Below are 24,480 nucleotides of genomic sequence, written 5' to 3'. Positions count from 1 at the left end.
CTGAGGGCAATTATGATGAATCGATGAGGGAACGCGAGAGAGGAGGGAGAGGCCAACCCTTGAGAGAGAGAGGGGGGAGGACGCGAAAATAGGAAATGAATTAAGAGATGAAATATCGCTGAGATCCAGCGGGCCCAGGAAGCTGGTTTGCCGAGCACAGTCAGAAAAGTCGCCTGCTTCCATATATCCTTCGACCACAAATGTACGGCCGGTTGGTATAAAGTCATTACCGAATAAAATTGTGTGGAAATAAGCTCTGATGTGGTATTGGTAAGCTCAACATCTATGTATTTTAGCCTGAGGCTTTGTCATCTCCGTTTCATTTGGATGCTTGGAGGAGAAAACCACTAACCAGAACTTACAACATGCAACATCTTCACGGTGCGCAGTCTAGTGCTCTGAACACACAGCACACACAGCAGCAGGCCAGCAGCTACAGCAATGACAGACAAAACCAGATCCGCAGCGGCGGTTACGGCGCATCGTCTGAGAGATACCGGCTGACCAGAATCAACGGGTAAACTTTCGCCGTTTTGCTGCACGGCGGCAGGAAAAGATCAAGTTGCCCCTGTCTCCGTGGGCCATCGCCGCCAAAACGGGACGCGCCAGCCGCCAGCGTCCACGGATTAGTGCGCGCCCACAAAACCCCACCCGTCCCGTCCGGCACCCTCCTCCCTTAGTAAAACCCTAATCAAGATCAATCTTCAGCGCCACCACCCAACCCCCACGCCTCGGCCTCTCGCGCGCCGCCACAATGCAGGCCGCCGCCGCCGCCCGCCACCCGCACCTCCTCGCGCCGTGCGCGGGCCGCCCCCGCCGCCGGCCCAGCACCGTCCGCATGGCGCTGCGCGAGGACGGGCCCTCCGTGGCCATCGTGGGCGCCACGGGCGCGGTCGGGCAGGAGTTCCTCCGCGTCATCACGGACCGGGACTTCCCCTACCGCAGCCTCCGCCTCCTGGCCAGCGAGCGGTCCGCGGGGAAGCGCCTTGCCTTCGAGGACCGCGAGTACACCGTCCAGGACCTCGCCGCCCCGGGGGCCTTCGACGGCGTCGACATCGCGCTCTTCAGCGCCGGCGGGGGCGTCAGCAGGAAGTACGGCCCCGCGGCCGTCGCCAGCGGCGCCGTCGTCGTGGACAACAGCTCCGCGTTCCGGATGGACCCCGACGTGCCGCTCGTCATCCCTGAGGTCAACCCGGAGGCCATGGCGAACGTTCGGCTTGGGCAGGGCGCGATTGTGGCGAATCCGAATTGCTCGACCATCATCTGCCTCATGGCTGCCACCCCGCTCCATCACCACGCCAAGGTACACACCTTTGGGCACTTTATGGGATGTCAAAAGCGTCATCTTTTCACCTTGTGGCACTTCTCAAAGTAACTTTGAGGCGAGGGGTAGCTGATACTGAAGAAATGTGCAATCCCTTTGCTCTTTGATGGCGGAAACCAAACATTTATCTCTGGAGCTTCCTGTACCAAATAGAAGTGCCGTCTTTCACAGAATTATTCTTCGTGCGATCCTTATAGATGAATCAGTTCATGTAACCAAATTTTGGCGTGCCAAATTTTAGTTCTTTTATCAGGCTTGAACATAAAGATCATATTACGATTTAGTGAAATTACTATCACTTTTTAGGCTCTTTTGTAAATAGAATCATGCACTAGAGAAGTTTTAGCCAACAAAGATGCACAGTATTCATTCTTCTGTATTTGTAATTCTAGTATTGTGTCTCTCTGAAGAGTTTTTGTGCATTATTTGATTGATGATGTCACAAGTCGTGCATTTTGTGTCCAGAACCTTTGGAGTTGATGAATCATACTAAGGTTTGCAGTAGGGATTACTTTGGCTAGTTAGGCATGTGCCTTGCGTGAGCTACAGTATTTTTGCAACATGTTTTCTGCTACTTGACTGCATTTTTAGCATGTATAGTTTGCTTGTTGGGTGGATTGTACAATAAAATTAATGGCTATTTGTTGATGTGGCAGGTGTTAAGGATGGTTGTCAGCACTTACCAAGCTGCAAGTGGTGCTGGTGCTGCAGCAATGGAAGAACTTAAACTGCAGACTAAAGAGGTACAATTTTTATTTTCTTCCCTATGTTGCCCCTTCCAGCTGCGATGCTTGTTCGGTTACACACTCAGTGATCTACTTCATTTAGGTCTTGGAAGGGAAGGCACCAACATGCAACATTTTCAAACAACAGGTTGTTCATGCTTACAAATTGCACTATCCTGAAGACGTCAGGTTAAATTAGCCATGAACTTTTCATGCTGAATGTTTTTGTCCCTTGTGCAGTATGCTTTTAATATATTTTCACACAATGCGCCAGTTCTTGAAAATGGGTATAATGAGGAAGAGATGAAAATGGTGAAGGAGACCAGAAAAATCTGGGTAAGTGTTTGTCTCATTGGTCTGAACTCTGAACAACTTCTATGAAGTCTGCATTACTCTCTGCCAAACTTTTCACTCATTGTGATAATTTGAGTTGCCTTCTGACTTTTAAGCTCCTCCATTACTAGAACGACAAGGATGTGAAAGTAACTGCGACCTGCATACGGGTTCCTGTGATGCGTGCGCACGCTGAAAGTGTCAATCTACAGTTTGAAAAGCCACTTGATGAGGTTAGTATCTGCATGCTATGTGCCAGCTGGCATTAAAAACTTTTCTGTTTGTAGCAATTTGTTTATTGCTATTGTACTATTCTCTGTCATTTTTTGCACTTAGTGGGTTATTCCTTGGGACCATATACTTGTCATCTAGGTAGGTCAGTCTATTTATGTGAATTTGAGGGTGTGAATGAAAATCAAAATGATGCTTGCTACCTGTAGTATTTGTGCACCTTCTTAACTTGTGTGCTTTCTGCATATGTATTTTGAAGGATACTGCTAGAGAAATTCTGAGGGCTGCTCCTGGTGTTACCATTGTTGATGATCGTGCAGCTAATCGCTTCCCTACACCTCTAGAGGTAACTGGACATTGTTTGCATTGATGATATAAGTTATATATGAGGGTTTCATTGATTTATCCCTGTCCATCAATCTAAGAGCTGTGTATATACTATTGCTGATCGCCCTCGTTTCATCCACAGAGGTCCTGTCTTCAGTGGAGAAATTTATGAAGATAATTACTAAAGAAAAGTAACCCTGTATATTTCAGGTATCAGATAAAGATGATGTAGCAGTGGGTAGGATTCGCCAGGACTTGTCACAAGATGATAATCGAGGGTATGGATCCTGTTTAAGAATTGCAGCTATGAACTTATGCAGTGCATTGTGAATTGTTGATACCCTACTAACATATCATATTGAATCTTTATATTGAACCTAATCATCTACACTATGGCAGGTTGGACATATTTGTCTGTGGCGATCAGATTCGTAAAGGTGCTGCGCTCAATGCTGTTCAGATTGCTGAAATGCTACTGAAGTGATTATCCTTTTGTATCACTCCCTGTTCCCAATTGGTTAATCATTGCTGAACTGATGTACTCTCGTTAGTTTGAGCTCAATTTTGGTCGCCTATATGTAATCTATTGTGCTAGTGCAATAATTGTGAGACAGGCTTGAGTCATCTGTTGCACACAAAAGTGCACTCGGAAATTGGGAAATAATGGGCCATCCTTATTCAGCATCTCGATCATATCTTGTTCAGATTTTGATTCAGATTCATCTAACACTCCATTGGTACTGGGTCCATTGTTAGTCTGTGAATTACAGGCCCCAAAACTTCCTGCTGGATTTACACTTTCTTGTGCAAGAATAGGGTCTGATGTATCCTGATCCAAGGCCCTGTCTCTAGGGCAGGAAGCATCTGGTGAGAGCAATATGTGCAATAATATGAAATGTGAGTTGGGACTTGGGAGGAAAAAGTTAGGCCACTGAACTTCTGTGGCCACCCGATGTTCGGTTGCTGGTATACGAATTGATGCTTCATGAAAGAAGTATGTGGTTCTTGCTTCAATACAGTGAGAGGCTTTATTTCAGCGGTTTTAGGTGGTTTGGTGTTGTCTTATTCTGTACACCAATAACATGATAGATATTGATGATATTGGGAAGGTGATCTTTTTCTTTCTTTACTTCTGTTCCAAAATATAGTTCGTTTTGATAGATATTGATGATATTGGGAAGGTGATCTTTTCTTTCTTTACTTCTGTTCCAAAATATGGTTCGTTTTAGATTTTCTATATTCATAGAATTTGTTATGCATCTAGATATAATATATGTCTAGGTTATATTAAAACCTATAAATCTAGAAAAATTAAAATAAACTATATTTTGAAAATATTTTGGAACGGAAGGAGTATAGAAAAACTATACAGAAGAGGTTGAATGCATGTGCTCGCCTGCTGCATCTTTTATGTAACCACTCTTCACGAGGGGTTAATCGGGTTCACCTTGAACAGATTAATCTAATAGAACTGCGTTTAGCAATATAGTACACTAGCGTAGTAAAAATATTGCAGCCTCTAGAAAGTTCGGTCCCGTTTGGGCGCACGTAGCAATCTTTGTATTGCCGCGATGGCAAGTAGCTGCATGCAGGTCATTTGGTCATCCTGGCTTTATGCGTCTATGCCCTGATTGTTCGGTAACAAGTTTTACCGTGAAATGTGGTGGCCAGCTAGCAGTCCCTTCTACAACTTCCATAGTAATTTGCAGGCACTGTTCTGTCATCGGCGGTGACTTGTTTTTTACTGCTCACGGGTAGGGGAACAATCAACGATGGATCATCCCACATGGCCACACTTTCCACTCCGAGCTCCCAGTGCCCAGCTGCACCGCGGCTGGCAAGTGAGCAGACTCGGCAAAGACTTCATTGCGGCGGTTCAGTGGGGCTGGTCACTCTGTTAGAGAAACAATTCGCCGACGCGTCGCGGTCAGTGAGCACTAGCATCAGGGAAGTAACTGAAGCGCTGGGGTAGTGCCGACCCCATCTGCACCACACCGACGCTCGCCGCATGCTTCAGTCATGCCGCCCTGCCTTGGAGTTGGGCTAAAGCTCACACCGTCACACAGAACCCGCATGCTGAAAGCACACTTGAGCAAAGAGAACTCTGTAATCAGCACGATCTCTACTAGCATCTCATCTTAAGCCAAGGCTTTATTATTACAATACACATCATTAATTATTATCACCTGACCAGTATATAACCCTAATACCATTACCCATTTCTTGTCCCATGTACATAGCAGTAGCAGCAAGTGAAACAAGAAGGTTCAGGTGCCAAGCAGAGTACTAGCAGGGCACAGAACTCTCCACGCAAACATATATGCATCCATGCTCATGGTAATGGTCATGGTGTGTGCGTGCATGTATGGGGGTTCTTAACCTAAGTGCTCATGATCATGGGCACTTTGGCCTGGTACGGTTGCCGTGGCCGGTGGTCATGTCGCGGTAGCAGGGGCACTCGTCCTTGTGGCCGGCCGTCCCGGACGGCACGCAGCCGCAGGCGGCGCAGCAGATCCCGCAGTACTTGAGGCAGTCGTCGTGCCGGCTCGCCTTGGAGCACCTCGTCGTGCACTTGCCGTCGCAGAACCCTGCCGGAGCCCAACGAGAAGCGAAGAAAACGCGTGTTAGCTTGCCGTCGCAGAACTCCGCCAGCCAAGAATCAACAAGAAGCGTGAGATGGAGCTGGCGCCGGTTACCATACCTGATCCGGCCATGGAGACACGGAGCGCGGGAGGCGCCAGGAGGAGGAAGAGGAGGAGCGCCAGAGCGGCCGTGGCCTGAAGCTTCATCCTGCTTGGCCCCTGAGCTTCCGCTGCTTTCGCTTTGTGTGAGCTTGCAGCGGCTGCTGCTGCTGCTGGTGGTGGTGCTAAAAGTGGGGTGGTGGCCTGGGTTTTGGTGCGATTTTTATAGGCCCATCCTTGGCTTCTGCTCAGCGGCGGTATGGCGAAACCAGGGAAGGGTAGTTGGGGCTAGCAGGCCTGCAGGAGGGAGGCTCTTCGATCTGGGGCCTCGCGTTGCAGAGAGCTCGGCATAACTCGTGGCCTGTGTGAGCGTGAGGCGTCAGCACAGGCCATGGATGGACCCATCTCGTGGTGTTGTACTGATGAGATGTGAGCTGGAATCCAAAGAGGCTGGCTGACCTTTCTTTAAGCAAGGGAGGCCACCATGCTTAGGTGGCGTCACTTGACCCATGGTAAGGTCATGCATGCATATCGCTCGTGTCATCGTGGGTGTAAAGGTTAGGCGACCGAGAGTTCTAAGCACTCGATCTCGCTCAGGTCTCCAGCTAATGGCCACGGAGGGAGGGAAAAGTACGAGACGGTCCAGTACAGTACCAGTGCTGTGTGTTGCCTGGTCCATGGGGATCGGCCGGAGGAGCATGTAGCATAGAAATGCGCTCGCCGTTGTGGGGGACCGGGACGGGCCGGGCCGGGCGAGCCATCACGCGCGTAGCTCATGAGTCATGAGCGTGCCAAAGTGTGGAGGCCGCCGGCCAGTGACCACAGATACGCGTCCGCTCCCTCTCGCCGATCACGTACCTGACTTGACGCCCCCAGTCTGGCAGCTGGCCGAGACATGCATCGACAGACGACAGCACCGTCCTCTGGATCGAAAGCAACGGCACGTATAGCTAGCTAGCTAGCACCACATTTTACTTCATTCAAGTGGTGACATGCATCTATATCACTGAAGATTGCAGTTGCATTGTTGCATGTACAGTTTTGTACGTCCGTCCACTGTACATGCGTCAACTGTTCCTTGTGGCACGGCAGCTGATCTCAAAGATTGCATGCGGACCTTCTCAAAGTCTCACTCCACTTCTCGTCAAGAGCCTCGAGGCCTCGAGCGTGCTCCCCTCGTCTGAGCGTGGCTCGTGGGACTGCTGCCCTTTAGCCGGGCAAGTGTAATTGGGAGGTGTCAGATCAGTCATCAGTGTTCTCTGTTCGCCGTCCTACATTCCTAACCCCCGTCAAGCGAGGCCTAGAACATTCGCGAAAGAGTCCCTTACCTTGGCATGCTTGCTCACTCAATGTGGCGTGCAAGTGAGTCGGACGAAGCAGGGCAGAGGAATGAAGGAACCACGCGTGGTAAAGATGAGAGGGCACGAGTAAAGTGAAAGGAGAGAACATGCTATCCTTACAAGGCAAGTAACCACACTATAGTTTACACACACGTTCTTACACGATGAAAGCATCTAAATCTGCAGGATACGTTGGAGTTGGGTACGCCCGGGATCAGGCACGCGGGAGAACAAACCGGCAGCTCGGACGCTCAGCTAGCAGACGGGCCGTACGTTCCACCTGCCGCAAACTTTCTGTCAGAAACGGCGTGCTCTCTTTCCACCACCACCTGCCAGGCCCCGAGCGCATGCAGTCGCGGTGCGCTGGTTGCCGCTGTTGGGCGCGCTTGGACGGCAGCGGCCGCGCACATGCGCGCGACCGAATCATCATCTGTGCGCACGGCGGCGAGCGGATAGAAAAACACAGGCGCGGGCGCGTCGGCTTTGGAGGTTCCGCGGGCGTGATGGAGGCCGGCCGCGACCGCGACCGCGAGGGGCCATGCAGGAGCTGAGCTCTCGCCGTGGGAGCCGCGCGCCGCGCTCGCGCAGCTGGCCGACGAGGACGTACTACGCGGTTTCCTTCGTCCTGACCCTTTGGCGGTGGGGCGTGGGACTGTGGGAGACTGGGCCGGGCTCAGGTTCCGGCCTGGTGAGCCACGACGAGTTCGAAGGTTCGTATCGGAATGCATGGAGTCCGACGCCTTCGAGGCTTCGAGGGAGGGGACACGGGATGGAACCGTGTGCCGGGAGCCCGGAACCATACGCCTGCCACGGACCGGCAGTTCGTTCACCGTTGTTCGTGTCAAGACATGCACCCCTGACTCAGGTACTTGGGGGAGATCCGAACGGTGCAAGAGCAGCTGCAGTGTGAAGGGGTGAGGAACCGTCGTCGAGTCAGTTGCCCATTTCGTCCAAAAAGAAAGGAATTTGTCCGAGCGTTTGGGTGGGCCTAACAGAGTTTGAGCGAGATGTGCAAAAGGGCCTACAATGGCCCAACCCAGGTCAGGCCACCCACCAAGTAGGCCAATATATTTTAGCCCATCCATATATTGAAGTAACTGGGACAATGAACTACTAGCCCGCTTACAATAATAATCCAACCCGTTCTTCTCACAAAAAATAATAGCTCAGTTATTCGTCTGAATTGAATGCAATATTCAGGAAAGCAACGAATGAGAGCACCATAAATTCATAATTCACAACGAAGCTGAGATGCACACAGCAATTCTTAAACTCGGGAGCTTGTTAACACACGAGCTACAGGCATACGAGTTGAAGGTGTTCAGGACATAACCAGCAATTCAGATAAACACCACCATCAGGGGCACGCAAGCATTGTCAGCGAAGAGCTAGAGGATCCTACTAAGTCGAGCTAACTCAGGGCCAACAAAAGCCAACCGACGCACTCTCTATAAGTCTAGATCGCTAGAAACCATCTAGGGTAACTCCAACTCCATGGACGAGGCTCCTCACTTCACAAAGTGGGGGTTGAGAAGCTTGGCGATCTCAAGGAATCCAACGCGCTCCCGTCCAGCAAACAGGGCCTTCAGCTTCTCGTCACAGACTACCACCTTCTTGTCTGCAGGATCCTGTAAGCAAAGGGTGAAAGTGTTATACTACAAGCTAACATGCAAAGCTGCTGCAAAAGTGAGAGGTATCTTCCCCATGATCACAAGGCAGTAAAATGAAACTGAGAATGCATGTGGCAAACTGTATTTGATAAAGTGTGAATATGCCCAATGCATCAGTACATAACTAAGTGCATCCCTAAATTTTACAGGACATTTGGGGCAAAGGCAATATTTAATAATGAGAAAAAGAAGCTCAGGCCATTGTTCAACCCTTTTAATTAGCTCACTAACGAGTTTCACAATTTTATCATCATACTACTAAATCTGAAGTCCAAGAGAAGTTGGATTCTAAGCAATTCAAAACAACTGAGCACTTGTACCAGTCCAAACTCCAGACATAGAATTGGGATGACTTTTCAGACACAAAGTCAAATAGGAATTACAACAGCAATCCTGAAAGCATATCATGTTCAAGAAATATATTCACAAGAACTTTCTTTGATTCTTTCTCACAACCAACTAGTAGAGGATTACAATCACAAGATCACCCACCACACACCATATCAAATGCATCACTATATGTAAGACCACAATGCCACAAACTCCATCGGTTCTCTAAATCCAACTATCATGTATTGTGATAATCATAATGCCTACAGACTTCAGAATTCTACTTATTTGGAAATGTCATGTGTAGACAAAATGATAGATCATACGGGCTCCTCGTTTACTTCACCTATGAATCATCGAACAAAAACCAATCATAGTACCAAAGCATTGCAGTGCACATAACAATAATGCTATTACTTTGTAAGAGAATCCTAACTGATGCAGTGAATATTGGAAGAATCCCAATCGATACATTGATTATTGGCAGAATGCTAATCGATAAATTGGCTACTGGGTGCTAGCAGAATCCTACAGTGACTATTGACAAAATCCTACAGTGACTATTGACAGAATCCTGAACCACATCGACTAAAATGCGGTACCTTTCACTTTCAGAGTAAAATGTCACATTAATTCCTGTTTGAAGTTATTACACGTATCTACTATTACGCATCCAAACAAGCTACAGCGACCATACTACTACAGATACAGGGTAAGTAAGTAAGGGTTTTGCTCGGGGACCTGGAGGTTGTGCTGCTTGATGTAGGCCCAGAGGCGCTTGAGTGCCTCGGTGCGGGGGATCTCCGGTGCGCCCACGATTGCCTGCAGCGCCAGCGAGACGGGCTTCGGCTGGGTGATGCCGGTCGCCCTCTTCTTCTTCGGGGCCGCCTCGGCCGCAGCCGTGGACTTGGCCGCGCGCACGACGACGAGTGCGGCCGCCGCGCGGCGCGGCGCCGCGAAGGAGGCGGAGGTGGGAGGAGCGGCTCGGAGGCGCGAGGCCGGGAGCGCGGAGAAGGAGAGCGACGCGGCGGTCAGCATGGAGGAGGAGGCGGCCATTTGGGGCTCGGTTCTGTGGTCGGAGCTTGGTGCTTGGTCTGGGTTCGGATAATGGCGAAGGGGAACGAGGGTTTGGGGTTCTGGAGATGGCGTTGGTCCCGTGTTTCGAAATGGGAAGCTTCTAGGCTCAAGGAATCCGAATAGACGCCCAGTGGGAGGGTGTCCATCTTCCTTCCCGGAAGGCGGCTTCCACGGGAAACATATAGTAAACGCTGTTGCATACACAGCATGTACGTAACGCAAGATGGAAGGCGTAATTACGCAGAGAACGATTTGAACAGTCCGTTCCACTGTACACAGGATTTCAACGGGTCCAGGTACACTTGTCATTATCTATTTAAAAAAAACACTTTTCATTATCATTACAGAATTAAAGTTTCCGGCAAAAGGTAATGCTAGACGAAATAAGCGCATCTCGTCTGCTGCAAAGAGTACATATTCTCATGTCTCAAACCTTTTCTGAAGCAAATCTCTTGTCTCAACCTAACTTCCAGATTGTAAGCAGAGCATATATTCTTTGGTCTCCACTAACCTCCAGTTCGTAATCAACTACGTCACGACGCTGCAGTATTGCAGCATTACAGATTTCTTTAAAGCCCGCTCCAAAGGGCGGCTTACTGCTGGTTAAGCATAATTTGACCCAAAAAAAAGGAAACAAGAAATGCTGCGATTAACCAATTACGCTAAACAATCCAAGACCAGATGATCTTCTCCGGCATCAAAACGCCACGCACCCACACTATCTATGTACATCTCGAGCTCCTCCAATGGCAATGGCACCCCAGTTCGCGCAACCTGGTCTGCAACTGCAGTTCACCAGCCAGAGATAGCCGAACTCGCAAGCTGCCCAGTCCACTACACAGAGCTCAGCTCTTATAAGATTGTGTGTTGGATGAGTAAATGTCGATGGGGGCGCTGGTGCAGTTGCTGCTCGAATCGATGACCCTGGTGTGGCGGCGCTCACGGTGGCGGTCGAGGTAGACCACCACAACACTGATGTCGTCATGGAAATGCCGCCTCACACCCCTTTCGATCGTCCTCAGGTCACGATACCTGACCTCCCTCTTTCTTGTTGCTTCCTTCAAGGCAGCCTTCACCAATCTGTTGGCTATTCCCTGCAAAAATTTGTGAAAACTTAATTAATTACACTCCAAACTACGCAAACATGGAGAAATACCTCATAATGAAATGGCCAATGATGATAACTTACAGTTCTTGGATTCTTGAAGACAATTTGCACCGCAGCATCATCGCTGAGGTGCTCCCAAAGACCATCTGAAGCAAATATCAGAAATAGGTCGTTTGGATTCAGCTTGCGAACTTGTATTGATGGTTCAGCGCTAAGAGCTGGTCTCTTCAATGCAATAGGGGGACCAACTTGCCGAAACAAGGGGTCCAAACTATACTCAGGTTTCTTCAGATAAAAATCACCAATGGATCTTGTCACCTGACAGCACAACCACCACATGTTAGCCTATGTTATTCCTCCTTTTCTACTTATTATCTGAACTTTCACATTCACCAATGCTGGCCACTTGGCTATGTTACTAGCTTGCCAAAATATATATAGAGCAGCTTGCAACGGAAAGATGCAGCCCATGTGCAGAACTTTTAACCCCAGGAAGGCCAGGATACTATGCTAACTTGTAGCTAAAAAGATAAGTTGATCAAACAAGGTGTACAAGTTCATCAGTTACCCAAGATATGTAAAGAAGCGTATAACACAAAGAAGTAGCTCACGTGCAGAAGTTGCTGTCCCAACTCCCAACCTCACAGGATACTATGCTAAGATGCACACCAACTAAAGTCTAAAAAGATATTTTGCAGAATAGTGATCCCAAAATATGAAAAGTCAAAGGTTGGCCATTTCAGTGTTCTTTCTTAAGAGTGGTGAGAAAAATCTTCTGTATGATCAACCAGCTTAAGTCCTAAAAATGCAGAGGAAGACTTTTCCATTTTGTTAGTTTCATTTCTGAAATACTGTAATCTTTAGCCCCTTTTAGTATTAATCACCAACAGCACAGCAACCTAAGAACACAAAGTTAGCAAATTCTCAGACTTGCTGACTGACTGAAAATCCACTAAAAGGTTGAGAAGGTAGCTTAATTTCCAAGTTCCAGATCCTCCTGGCTCACGCGGTCACGTGGTTTAGCAAAGGTAGTATAATTTTTTCATCTTGGAGTACAAATTAGGGAACTACAATATAATTTCATAACAGACATATAATTCAACCATGTACTAGTCTTTAATCGGCAAGTAGTGATCTTTTGCCCCCAAATTCTCCCACGGATGCACCCATCAATCAAATGAAATGGCTAATTCATCACGTTCTCACCTGAATTATCCCCTTCACTCTCCACGCCCCCCTGGTGTGCACAACGATCTGCGCATCATCGGGGTTGAAAGCGGCGAGCTCCCGCCGCACCTCCTCGGACGCCGCGTTGTGCTCGCTGGACAGCCGCTCGGCAACGGCCACCCCGCCCCCCACCACTCGACGCCCGAGCACGGCGCGCGAGTCCCCGAGGTTGGCCACGTAGAGCGTGTCCCCGGAGATAGCCCCGAGCAGGCAGCAGGAGCCCACGGCGGCCATCCGCGGCCGCTTCTTCCACTCCTGCCTCACCTGCTTATGGAACTCCTCCTCCGTCTCGCTGAACGCCCTCCGGATCACCTCCGTGCTCATGCCCCCCTGCTCCATCGCGAAGCCTGCCACAAGAAAATCGCAGAATCAGCCAGGCACGATCGAAGGCAAGAAAGGAGAAGGCGGATACTAGTAGTAAGCAGCAATCGAACGCACGTTGGACATGGGGGAAGAGTCGAGATCGGAGGAAACGGGAGGCGTCGGCCCCGCCGTGTCCGTCGTAGACGCCGACGAGTGTGTCGGACGGGGAGGCCAGCACCTGCGCCTGGTCCTCCATGGCCAGGTTCGCCTGCGCCGCGGCCATCGAGAACTCCCCCGCCGCGTGCGGCCGCAGCTCCGTCTGCCACAGCATCCCGTCCGCCGCCGCCGCGCTCGGCGGCCAGTGGCCGCAGCACCTCGCCACCGCCCTCAACATCTCTGCTCACCAACCGTAAGACAAAATCCAATCTTTCCTCTCCACGCGCGCGCAAGACGGGTACGGCTGCTTGTTCTTGGCTTCCTCCTCCCTCCTCTCTATCGAGTATCGACTCGTGTGAGCTGGTTGGAATCAGGAATGGGGAATTGTTCTGAGGTGGGTTAGGTTAAGTAGCAGGGCACGAGGCCTTGGTGCGGGGAAAGCGTGTTCGGGGTGAGGGTGGGGAAAAGAAGGCGCGGAGTCTACGGTGGTTATCCTGTGAGGTGTCGCTTTATAGGATTGGGCGATTTGACTTGCCGTTCTTGGTTTTTTTTTTAGTTACTAGCATCGCTGGGCGGTTTATTTTCGGGAAATTGTTTGTTCCAGACAGGTGTGCGTGGACCGGGTTTGGTGATAGGTGCATGCATCTATCGCTGTTGCATCTATCGTTGTAACTGCATCCCTTCTCCGTGTGCTGACAAGGTGAAAAGGTATCCTGATCCAAGAACATGGTGACTAGGGCCCCGTTTAGATGGCTTCCAAATGTTATAATTTTTACACTCTCTCTCCATCACATCAATTTTGGGACACATGCATGGAGCAGTAAATGTATGTAAAAAAAATAACTAATTGCACAGTTTAATTGTACATCACGAGACGAATCTTTTAAGCCTAGTTAAACCATGATTAGATAAAATTTATCAAATACAAACGAAAACACTACAGTAGCAAATGGTTCCAAATGTTATACAAATTTGCAATCTAAACGTGGCCTAGGTTTGAAAGTTGGCAGAGCAAAGCAGCGTGGGCTACACTACAATGATCTGGTGATACGGCAACACGGATGGTACCGTGAGGGTTGAGCGCAAATTAAACCAGGTGGACGATTATTGCTTTGTGATGGTAGCTGTACGTATGGACGTATGGTGCCAGGGTGGCAACGGTGTAAGCTCCAAAGCACGAGCAGTTTTGGATGTGTATGGTGGCGACGGCGGGCACGTACAACGGGATCGCTTCGGAAGGTGGACTTTGCGATGCACCTGCCCGTACGATCACGGGCGCAACCACGTAGTAAACACACAGGGGATCCGAAGAGGAACTGTACGCGCATAGACCACGACGAATCGACGATCCACTCGTTCACACGATACGTAACGGGCTTTGCTAACCTGGCACGGCTGCAATAAAAAAAAAACCAGAAACGGTGACCGGTCTTCCCGAAAAACCGGGGAGAGATCCCCGGGACAGCTGTGTGATAAGCGGACCTTTTTTTTTTTGCGCCGCCGGCTGATAGGCGGGTGCGCGGCAGATATTCGCGTGTGAGTGGACGCCGAGGCGGCAGCTGCCGCAGGCCGATGCTTCTAGAAATGGAAAAGCGCGAGGAAAAATATCAAAGCTGCTCCGTGACGCCGGCCGGCCGGCCGGCGTTCCCCGAGCGAACCGGCAGCTTCTTCACACGCTGGGAGCTGGCGCAACCGCGCAAGGCGAGAGAGGAGCTGCCTTGGATCAAAAAAGAGAGAGGCCTTGGACATGACGACTTGACGAGTGATCTTTAGCCGAACACGTGAGGGCAGGCCAATTGTTTCGGCCGTCCTGTACACACCGCGGGGGGGCTGTGTGCGGTGCACCGGCACTGCCTGGATGCAGCGTCCGGTGGGCGTTCGGCCGGGCTAACGAACCAGGGATCGATCCGTGGACAGCAACGGCTCCGGTCCAGAAAGTCCTAGGATTTGACAGCGATCACGGGGGTGTGCCACGGTTCCTACTTGTGGCCAGCGAGCAGTGCATGCATTCCGTGTCCCTCCCAGCAGCGTCGTCGGCCAGCCGCCGCTCACGAGTCCAAGGAACCGAGCACGGTTGCCCAAGAAAGTGCCTATTTGAATTTACTAAAGATTCAAAAAAAATCCACTAAAGATTCTATAGTTCAGAAAAAATAATCAAATCCCTCCAAACAGATCGGATTGTACTATAGACAAACGGTCCATCGAGATCCAAACGTGCGTGTGGACTCGTCCCGGTCGCCGGGCAGCCGACGACGGGCGGCCAGGCAGATCGATAGTTACAGCATCCAGCAAAACGATAAGCACAAGGCCGCCGCCGCCTGCAGAGCGATCGGGTCCAGAACGATGGCAAGCAATCCATGTCTCTGGTGTCCGGACTCCGGAACGAGGCCAGTCACGGGGCGACGCCGCTCGCCGGCGACTTCTCCAGCCTTGACCGCCGGCTGGGTTCTTCGCCGATGCTGCGTTGACTCGATCGTACACCGGGAATGCAAGTCGCGTCCAGTCAGCAGATGGTACTGGAACCACACATCTCGACACATGGAGAAGGGAATTGCTTTTATCTCGTGTGTCGTGTGCGTAAAGATTTGGGAGGCGAGTGGTAAATTAAATTAAATTAAATTACGCAGGCGTGATTCAGATCGACAGCGACGTTCTGCCACTACTCAACTAGTGGTGTTTCTGAAGTCTACTCGGCACTAGATTCACGGAAACGTAAATCAGCTTGCTAATCTGGCACGACTGGTCTGTTTTTAAAAGAATTAAAATAAACAAACCGCGATTAGTCTTCCAGAACCCCGTGATCCCGGAGCAGCTGTGTCGAGCCGTCGGTGATAAGCGGACTTTTTTTTTGCGCGCCAAGCTGATCGATAGGCCGGCGGCGGGGAGGCGAGCTGGCGGCAGTGACGCTCGGGCGCGGGCCCCGCGGAGACAGTTGGTGCGCATCGATTCTTCCAGACAAAGGTGAAGAGCAGCGAAGCCGGGCAAAAGATCGCCGCCGACGGCAACGTCCAAGCTGACGTGCCGCGTGGCCCCGTGACGTACGACGACGGCCATGAGGGCACGCCGCCGATCGCCGGCGGATGCCGGCGGCGGGCTCCACCCGTCAGCCGCTCCGCGCGAAACCCGCTGCCGTTTCGCGTCCCGGAACCGGAAGCCTGTTTTGCATCGCCCCAGGGAAGAGCACAACTTGGCCTCGGTGGCCGGTGCGCCCTACCCTACTAGTAGCAGTTTTACCCGAACACCCCGTGAGTGAGGGCAGGGCAAGTGCTTCTGCCTTCTACCGCGCGCTGACTCGCCGCGCTTGGCTAGATCCTTGTGCGAGCGAGACCCGCGCGCTGAGGCGAGCCTGCCGCGACCGCGTTCAATTCGGTGAACCGGCCGAGAGCTCCGCAGCACGCTTTCCGGGCAGCACGGAGAGCGACCCGTTCTGACCCAGAAAGTGCTAGAACTTGACTGACTGCTATCTGCTAGTGTGTCACGGGGAGGTGCTACCACGGCCACCACTTGTGCCACTGCGCGAGCCGACAGGCGGCGGCGTCAGCCGGTCGCAGCTCACGGTCGAGTCCAAGGAACGGGCCCGGGTGTGGGGGTGGTGGGGGGGGGGGGGGGGGGGGGGTAAGTAGTGCACTGTGTCCTGCTACTTGCCGGTTGCCGCAACAGAACGCGTGCGCACGGAAATGATCTTTATCTTTCCCCTTTTCTTGACACACTTTTGCCGAAGAAAGCTGGCTGGGCTGCTAGTTCAGTTGCCATGGGTTGTTACGGCGAGGAGAGGAAAAGGATCGGATCCTGCCCGGTCGATCTCGATCCGAACGTGCATGCGCGTCAGTTTAGACTGTCCGCCGGGCACGCGAGCGCGTCGTTACGGGAGAAAGAGCAACGGCACGGCCCCGGGCGTGACATCCCCGGGCGCGGCCAAGGCCTGCCCGCTCACGGAAAAATCGGTTCGCTGCGCGTCTCCGGCGAGGTAGATCGACCGGCCCGGCCGTGACGCGGAACCGGTGCCGTGCGCTCGCGACCATCCCAACTCCGGAAAAAGGGCTCCGAGCCCCTGGCCGGCGCGGTCCACTCCACTTGCCCGTGCGCCGTGGACGTGCGGTATAAATTCTGGAATGGTTTCCGGGCGGGCAGTGGTTGTGGCAACTTGATGCGGACAGATCGTGTCACCGGTCAGCAGGCGTTGGAAGCGCATCTCGTGAAACTTGGACACAAGAGATGCACTCTTCGTTGCTAAGGCATTGAACCAATGCAAGTTTCCGTGTGTGAAGTTCTCAATCAGAAACGATACGCATAAAACTACAGCAAGTGTGAGAGGAGCAGGTGGCTACGGCTTATCCAGGAATTGAGGACATCTTCCATCAGAGTACTCCAGAATATTTCCCAAAGCTACTAATGTAGTTTTCAGAGATAGTACCAAAGTGAAAACGGTGCGTAAATATTAAAAAGTCGTATCAACAATGACTGTATGCTTAAAAGAAAGAAGTCTGGGAAAAAAACACCCTGCTTCACTTGCAAATGTAACGGGTTAGGACCTGTTTGGACTTTGGACGGGAAAAAATATGGATTAGGTAGGGATTATGAAAAACTAGATAATAAAAATCTATAAATGGAGGTGTTTGGATCCCTGTATTATATGAATCTAGGGAGTATTATCTGCTATTAGCTCGGAGGACCAAGATTCTAAGTAGCTAGATTTTTATAATCTACACTAAAATCTGTCTATTTGGATCAATTATAGCTTTTTATCTGGTTTTCATAATCTCTAACCGATCTAACAAGAGATGGCACTCGGTTAACACTCAACAACGTCCAGTAAAAAAAGACTTCCTTTTGACTTCTGTGTCTTGTCCCCCATCTCTGTCCTATCTATCACTCTCTAAAAATATTTTGTAAAATCAGCACGCTGTTCAAATGTTCTAGAGAAGCGACCCATCTTATTCTTTTCAATCCCCTTATACCGCTCCGTTGGTACTGAACTTGAAATACAGGTACACCAGATAACCACCGTGCGTGCCATGGCAACGTGACAACAACTATACATGCGCCACATGGCCGTCTGCAACGAAAAATGATGACACGTAACCCTACTGCTGGTAGCCTGGTACGAGCTGGGACGGCGGCGCGAGACTGCGAGGTACGGTGGTAACGGTGGACACATCGCCTCCGCAGGATGCGCAGGAGATGAACGGTGGACTGGTGACGCAGCGAGACGGCCAGGGCCACCCAGGACCACAAGTTTGGTAGAGTAGCACAGAGGAGATCGGCAAAAAAGAAAAGGAGAAGAATTAGCACAGATGGTGAAACGTATCAGCCTGCTAATCTGGGCATCTGGCACTACGGCAATCCATAAACTAACCGCGATTAGTCTTCGAGAAAACAAGTGATCCCGGATCAGCTCACAGTTGTGGGTGATAAGCGGACTCGCTGGTCCCTGCCGCGCCGGCGCCGCCTCGATAGGTAGTTGGGCCGGCAGGCGCCTGGCGGCAGATCCAGCGGTACGGTAGCGGTAGTGGCCGAGGGGACAGGTGTCGCGTGCCGAGGTCGTTGCTTCTAGAAAGCGAAGGCCAAGACCGTCAAAGCTGACGCGACCGGGGACTCTGGCTCGTGCCCCCGTGACGACGGCAATGATCGAGCCGGGCGCCGGTGGCCGGTGGGTGGGGTGGGTCTCCAGCCGTCGAGCACCCGCACACCCGTGCGACCCCGCGGTTGGATACGAGAGAGAGAGAGAGAGAGAGAGAGAGAGAGAGAGAGAGAGAGAGAGAGAGGGTACGAGCACGTGAGAACGGGGCAGACACTTTGGTACCGTGACCGTCCCGTGCCGATCCGCTCCGTGTGCGACTGTCTTCGACGAACCTGAGTGCAGCGGCAGGTGCAGCCGGGGCGAACCCAACCAGAAAACCTTTTGGTGGAGGACCACACGGAGAGCGACGGACGGGTTCCGGTAGGCTGCCACCCCGGGGAGGCGCAACCGGCCCTGCCGCCTACTGTTGTCGTCGTCGACTGCTGATACAACCCAACAACACATTACTTATCCCTCGCTGGTACTAAAAAGTTTGATGTTTTCGTGATTGGAAGTGCTCTAATAGATTACCAATCCAATCACCATTATCTAAATTTTTTATAATCACCAAAATTCACCTCCCTTTCATCTAAATAAAGAGAATTTATTGATTGAATTTGATAGTCTGCTGCAATAACTATTTAAAAAAATATAAAAGTAATTATTGGTAAAGAAGAGGTGCTATATTATTTTAGGCAGAGGAATGAGTACTCTTGCTCCCGAGCCCGCGTGGGCTCCCTCTACAAACGACAGCCCGTCGCCGCTCACGAGCTCGAGGAATGGGGGGCGCCGGCCGCTGCCCGCGTGTGCAGTAATAGGCGAGTAGGCGACGGTGCGGAGATTCCAGCATTCTGAGCAGCTGCCGGGCGGCGGGGAGACGGAGAACCCATGCCTAGTTCACGGGGACGTACGCGTCGGCGTCCAGAAGGTCGCCCACTGGAATGAGAGCCGAGAGCGGAATTACCGGTTGCTTTGCTAGGACCAACCAAGTTTCTTCTTGCTCAGACAACGAACACAGCGAAAAGTCTTGGACAGGGTCTGATCACCATGGGCAACTTGCCGGGCAAGCATATCGTTGCGGGAGAGAAATCTGCACCCGGAGCCAGAAGAATCGTGGAAAACCATCGAGTTGCAACTCAGCAGGAAGGGAAGTCACAGAACTGCGACACGCGTGGCGTGACGCGCCGGCGAGCGCGAGCGCTCCAGCTTCGAAGGTTCCTCTGCTCCACTGACCCGAGCAGTAACAGCGATCAGTTGGCACCTGGTGATGTGAACACCACCGTACCCGTCAGCAGTAAGTGTGCTGGAAGTCTATCACTCTATCTAGAGGCGCATCCTGAGCCGCTGTTCTCCTACCCGTCACCGAGCGGGTTGTGTTCCGTTCCGTGTCGCTACCAACAGAATATGGGGCCACTTTGTGTGCTGTGACTTGAGTGCGTGGAGAGTTCACAACGTTCCAAGGTGAGAACGCGCGTTCCGTGTCGCACCGCACGACGCCGGCGACTCGAGCCGGTCGCCGCCCACGGGTCCGAGGAATGTGGCCAGTTGCGTGCTCGCGCGTGGGAACACGAGCGGCCCCCGCTCCTGCCTGCGGGCCGAGCGGATGGATGCGCGTTCCCTCTCCCGTGTCGGGTCGCGGGTCGCAGCCCGCGAGAGTCCGAGGAATGGAGCACCGCGCCGCGCCGGCGTCCGTGTGCGAAGGGCGACGGCACGACGGCGTGGTGACCGTAACTTGCGGGGCGGCGGAGGACAGGCGGAGCGTCCACGCCCGGTTCACGGGGGTCGTACGCAGTGCCGTCGAGAAGCTTTATCCACGGCCACCGGAACGTGACGCCGTGCTCTGCATGCCTTGCCGGGCGACCAGATCGTTACCACAAAAAAAAAAGAAGAAGCAGAGTCCAGGCTCCGGAGCATGGAAAAGAGTGGGAAACCACCAGCAGAAGAATCAGTTCCAGAACAACGACGTGCATTTCGCTCACCAGTCGTCACCAACGAGATCGACCGGTGACCTGGCAAGGTCCACTCACGCCCTCGCGACTAGGTACTATTCCAGGTTTGAGGCTTCTCTGACCTGGTCCTCTTCACCGGCCGGCCCGGGCGCCGCGAACGCAGTAAGAATGATCGTCGAACACCACACAACTGACAGTGGCCACTTGACGCGAACGTCGCCGGTCGCCAGTAGGTGCACCGGAGGTTTGGAACCACGACTCCAACGTGACAGAAAAATGATTGCCAGGGAACTGAATTTCCACGGCAATTCTCCCCCATCGACCCGAACGCACACATCAAGAACATGCGAAAGGGAAACCATCGCACGCCGAACGGCCGAAAGAAAGTTCAGCTCCTTAACTGCGACAGAGTGCTATTTTGTAATAACACAGCATGCTTGAACTAGCCAAAAAACAGTTCAGAAACTTCAGAAGCAAATTGGAGATACACCGTTTCCTTTGTAGAATTTCACTCCGACTGGCAAACGGGAAGGTGGTAGGTGTCCAGCTGCCAGTACTTCTGCTTCACGCCCTTCCATACTTCATCGGGCAGGCAATCCTTCACGGGGAGAGGGATGAACTGCATCGAGTAGCCCAGATTCGCCAGCTCCATTGCAACGAGCTGGCAATACACCACGTGGAAGAATGCGTTGTCGCCGCAGAGGCCGTTGAAGTATGAGTAGATCCCTCCGGGCTTCAGCAGCTTAGGAAGGTGTTCGTGGAACTCTCTCATGTCCTCATAGTATTCCCCATAAGTGTCGAAAAATATACCTGTATGTGTCCGAAGAGAACGGCATTAGAGACCCAACTATGAATATATAGCTTTAGTACTTTCCACTAACCAGTGAAACACAGCTAGGGCCAACTCCTTCAAAGTTTAACATGTCAATATACATTACCCAAAATATCATTAGAAGAGTGTATTGGCTTATTACACTCCCCATCAATACTACTGCTGGACCATCACTCTTTAAGTTTCTTGTCAGTCAATTGCAGTACATAAGAACAAATTTGCAAAAAACTGTTTTTATACTTGTACTCGAGGAAATTTAAGTTATTTGATGGTAGTATGTATTCTGAATGTGGATTCAATTCACCTCTGACGATAAATAGATGGGAACTTTTGCTAAAAAAAATAATAAAGGACCTCGTCATCGCGTCAGCAGTTACATATCGTTTTCAGCTATCATACCTAACACTTCAGCATAGTTGGTTGCAGATTGCAGGTTCCTTTCTTGCTTTCCTTAGATGCTTTCAAAGAATTGAAAAAAAAAGTCTAGTGATGTATGTGTAAGTCAAAGTCTCGAAGATAGAACTGCACATGGTTTGACATCCAAAACTAGCTTTTACTGAGGAGCTGTGCTCTCATAATTCAACAACTTATCCACAAAGGATGCTGACTAGCGCTTAATTCAATAAGTTGTCATGCACTTGACATCTTCCATTGGAACATATATTATATATTATTAAGCACTAAATCATCAAAATGATGATTGAGAAGCATGATATAACTTCAATGGCATTGCTATCTCTGCTGATAAACGAAGTTTGAAAATGCATGATGTAGAAACATGCATCCTTACTGTCTTAGATAGAAGCCATGCTCAGAAGGTCCAAATCACTTATTCTGAATAGTTTTGCTATACTTTACAAACAATTCACTATAGGACACTTTCAAAACGGAGTAAAAACATGGGGAAGAAAAATGGTTTGAGTTTCTATGGAAAGTTTGGGTGTTCTGCTGTTTGTTAGGCGAAGAACAAACAGATTCTCAGGTCTTGATTTTCATACTTTCCGATTGCTTGTTGAGTAAAATATATCAGACATCAAACTTGTTTAAAAGTATTGTAGTATCTTCTAAGTTCCTTTGTTTTCCCAACTAATCAATCTAAACAGCATTTCTTCGATTTTTTCCCCTGTGTTTTCTACTATATTCCTCTGGGGTTTGTGCCTGTATTGTAGTATATTCCAAGTTCCTGCGTTTTCTCAAGTCTCAACTTATCATCCAAAATACTATTTTCTCTATTTCTGTGGTTGTGCATATGCTTACTACTACATTCGTCTGTGGCTACAATTTGCACTTGTGCAGCCCAGGCCATGCTAGGGCTGGCACACTGTTCGCGCACAGTAATGTTCGTGAAAACGTATCCATGTGGAAATGTTCATGGTGTCCCTAGGATTAGATTTGTTATCTATAAATAATATTATGTTGAGTAGGTTTCATAGGAATCAACTCACCCCATCTACACAAGGATGGGATTGTATCTCTTTTGAGTTTTGATTAAGCAAGAAGTAGATCAGGAATTTCTATCTCTTTCGATCCTTGCCCTTATGGTGCGAATGGGAGCATAGTCACAATGCTTGGGTTCAGGGCCATTTAAACTATGCCATGACAGGGGCAGTGCCTTTCTAGTGCATTTGTCATTCCGTTTCCATTATATTCATGCATCCCAAAGAGACCCTATGGCCTAATGCTTGCCAACTAATGTATAATGATTACTGAAGAGTACCACACCAGAATTATTACTTTAATATATGAATATACTCAGAAGATAAGAAAATTTTATTACTGACATGTTTAAGTAATGACACACCTTAAAATAAATTCAGTAAGGAAAATAAAATCTCTGTGCATAGTGTTGAAAATGACTCCATTGGAGTTGAATCTAAACAAGGCTTCCTGGTACCACATGCCAGGCCATGCACAGGAAGGCCTTAAAGACGCACAATGCAAACGTGTATTCATAAACTATCTAGATGCACGATTCTGCTGTGAAAGGTCCAAAATTACCTACTCTGAAAACTTTTACGGCACTAATTTGAAAGCTTTCACTATAACATTGTAGTTTTCTAAACACCTCTTTGTCTCAAAGTTCTAATTAACTTGTATAACAATCCAAGCACCAAAACCAACTGGAAAACTATAGCTGCTTTGTCATCAATTCAAAATTGTGAATCTAACCAGATCCTATGACATTCTATATAGCAACGCTCTAGAAAGGCTAGAAAAACAGAGCAAGCAGCTACTAATACATACTCCAACAATCATATATCTTCCACCTTTTTCCCAACTTCTCCATGCTTCTCAATTCCTCTGCTAGAGCATGCCATGAATAATGCAACTATGCAAGCCATGGAAATGTTACTGCAGGCACACCTACAGCTACAACATTCCTTAACATGGAAACTTATCCCCAAACAAGCAACATTGCAACATCAAAGATCAAACAGGAAAGCGTTGAATTCAATAAGCACAGTTAAAAGCTTTATTATACCATCATAAGATCCGAGCTGTGGCATCACGTCCTGCCATCGCCCGAACACGATTCTGACGTTCTTCTTCTCGCCCCACCCGAGCTTGAGCATCCGCGCGTACACCTCTGGATGGGCCTCGACGATGGTGTGCTCCTCGGGCTCGTACCGCTGTATTGCCTCGTCCACAAGCCCCATCCCGAACCCAATGTTGAGCACTTTGCCACCGCCTTGGCACACTGCCCGCGCGTGCGCCTCCATCAGCGGCCGCTCCCACGCCATCATCACCGCCTTGCTTTCCGCGTCCATCACCCTCTCCTCGCTGAACGAGACCCTAGATTCGAGGTAGTTCTCACAGGGCGGCAGGTCGGAGGTGTCCGCAGGGGTTGCCTGTCGCCGCGCTACAGTGCCGAGGATAAGCTCGGAGCGGAGCGCGTGGTCGAGGATGAGGTCGTAGGTGTCGGGGTCGGATGCGAGGTCCCCCGCGGAGAGGCCCGAGGGGGAGAGCGCGTTCCACGGCGCACCGCAGTCGAGGAGGAGGCGCGCAACGGCGGCGTGGCCCCCCGCGGCCGCGTGCATGAGGGGGGTCAAACCGGCGCTATCGAAGTGGGTCGCGTCAGCTCCTGATGCAAGGATTCTAGCGACCTCCTCCTCGTCACCGGACTTCGCCGCCGCGCAGAGCAGCTCATCCGGCGACTTGCCCTCGTTGCTCTCCGGCGCCGCCGCCATTTTTTGGGTCGAGCAGTCGACCTTTTTTCTGGGTTAAAGCTTTGTCTGGGTCGAGCAGGGGGTCGTGTTTTGCGCCTTACAATTGCTCACTAAAACTATATGGGCCCATTCAGTTCACC

The 24,480-nt window shown here is 50.6% G+C and overlaps 5 protein-coding genes across 5 annotated transcripts; 1 reads left to right on the top strand and 4 right to left on the bottom strand.

Moving 5' to 3' along the window:
• The first annotated feature begins 663 nt into the window (after nt 1–663).
• Nucleotides 664–3,662, top strand: LOC112875400 (aspartate-semialdehyde dehydrogenase). The gene is made up of 8 exons (XM_025939240.1): nt 664–1,303; nt 1,981–2,067; nt 2,153–2,197; nt 2,290–2,385; nt 2,514–2,615; nt 2,873–2,959; nt 3,151–3,218; nt 3,340–3,662. Exons 1-8 carry the CDS (start codon nt 755–757, stop codon nt 3,422–3,424), a joined length of 1,119 nt encoding a protein of 372 aa, XP_025795025.1. The 5' UTR covers nt 664–754; the 3' UTR covers nt 3,425–3,662.
• A 1,385-nt stretch (nt 3,663–5,047) lies between these two features.
• LOC112876648 (peamaclein-like) lies at nt 5,048–5,931 on the bottom strand. The gene is made up of 2 exons (XM_025940802.1): nt 5,642–5,931; nt 5,048–5,528 (listed from the first exon to the last, which is right to left on the bottom strand). Exons 1-2 carry the CDS (start codon nt 5,727–5,729, stop codon nt 5,335–5,337), a joined length of 282 nt encoding a protein of 93 aa, XP_025796587.1. The 5' UTR covers nt 5,730–5,931; the 3' UTR covers nt 5,048–5,334.
• Nucleotides 5,932–8,192: 2,261 nt separating this feature from the next.
• Nucleotides 8,193–10,170, bottom strand: LOC112875136 (upstream activation factor subunit UAF30). The gene is made up of 2 exons (XM_025938860.1): nt 9,703–10,170; nt 8,193–8,589 (listed from the first exon to the last, which is right to left on the bottom strand). Exons 1-2 carry the CDS (start codon nt 10,015–10,017, stop codon nt 8,470–8,472), a joined length of 435 nt encoding a protein of 144 aa, XP_025794645.1. The 5' UTR covers nt 10,018–10,170; the 3' UTR covers nt 8,193–8,469.
• A 320-nt stretch (nt 10,171–10,490) lies between these two features.
• Nucleotides 10,491–13,299, bottom strand: LOC112875135 (probable protein phosphatase 2C 34). Its single transcript, XM_025938859.1, has 4 exons — nt 12,812–13,299; nt 12,353–12,720; nt 11,228–11,464; nt 10,491–11,132 (listed from the first exon to the last, which is right to left on the bottom strand). The coding sequence occupies exons 1-4, from the start codon at nt 13,068–13,070 to the stop codon at nt 10,884–10,886; spliced, it is 1,113 nt and encodes a 370-aa protein (XP_025794644.1). The 5' UTR covers nt 13,071–13,299; the 3' UTR covers nt 10,491–10,883.
• Nucleotides 13,300–20,607: 7,308 nt separating this feature from the next.
• On the bottom strand, nt 20,608–24,405 carry LOC112873600 (protein arginine N-methyltransferase 2). The gene is made up of 2 exons (XM_025936609.1): nt 23,656–24,405; nt 20,608–21,151 (listed from the first exon to the last, which is right to left on the bottom strand). The coding sequence occupies exons 1-2, from the start codon at nt 24,359–24,361 to the stop codon at nt 20,850–20,852; spliced, it is 1,008 nt and encodes a 335-aa protein (XP_025792394.1). The 5' UTR covers nt 24,362–24,405; the 3' UTR covers nt 20,608–20,849.
• Nucleotides 24,406–24,480: the final 75 nt, after the last annotated feature.

Source organism: Panicum hallii, chromosome 9 (genome assembly GCF_002211085.1).
Source record: "Panicum hallii strain FIL2 chromosome 9, PHallii_v3.1, whole genome shotgun sequence".
Taxonomy (NCBI): domain Eukaryota; kingdom Viridiplantae; phylum Streptophyta; class Magnoliopsida; order Poales; family Poaceae; genus Panicum; species Panicum hallii.
This window is presented reverse-complemented; position numbering and strand designations above follow the sequence as displayed.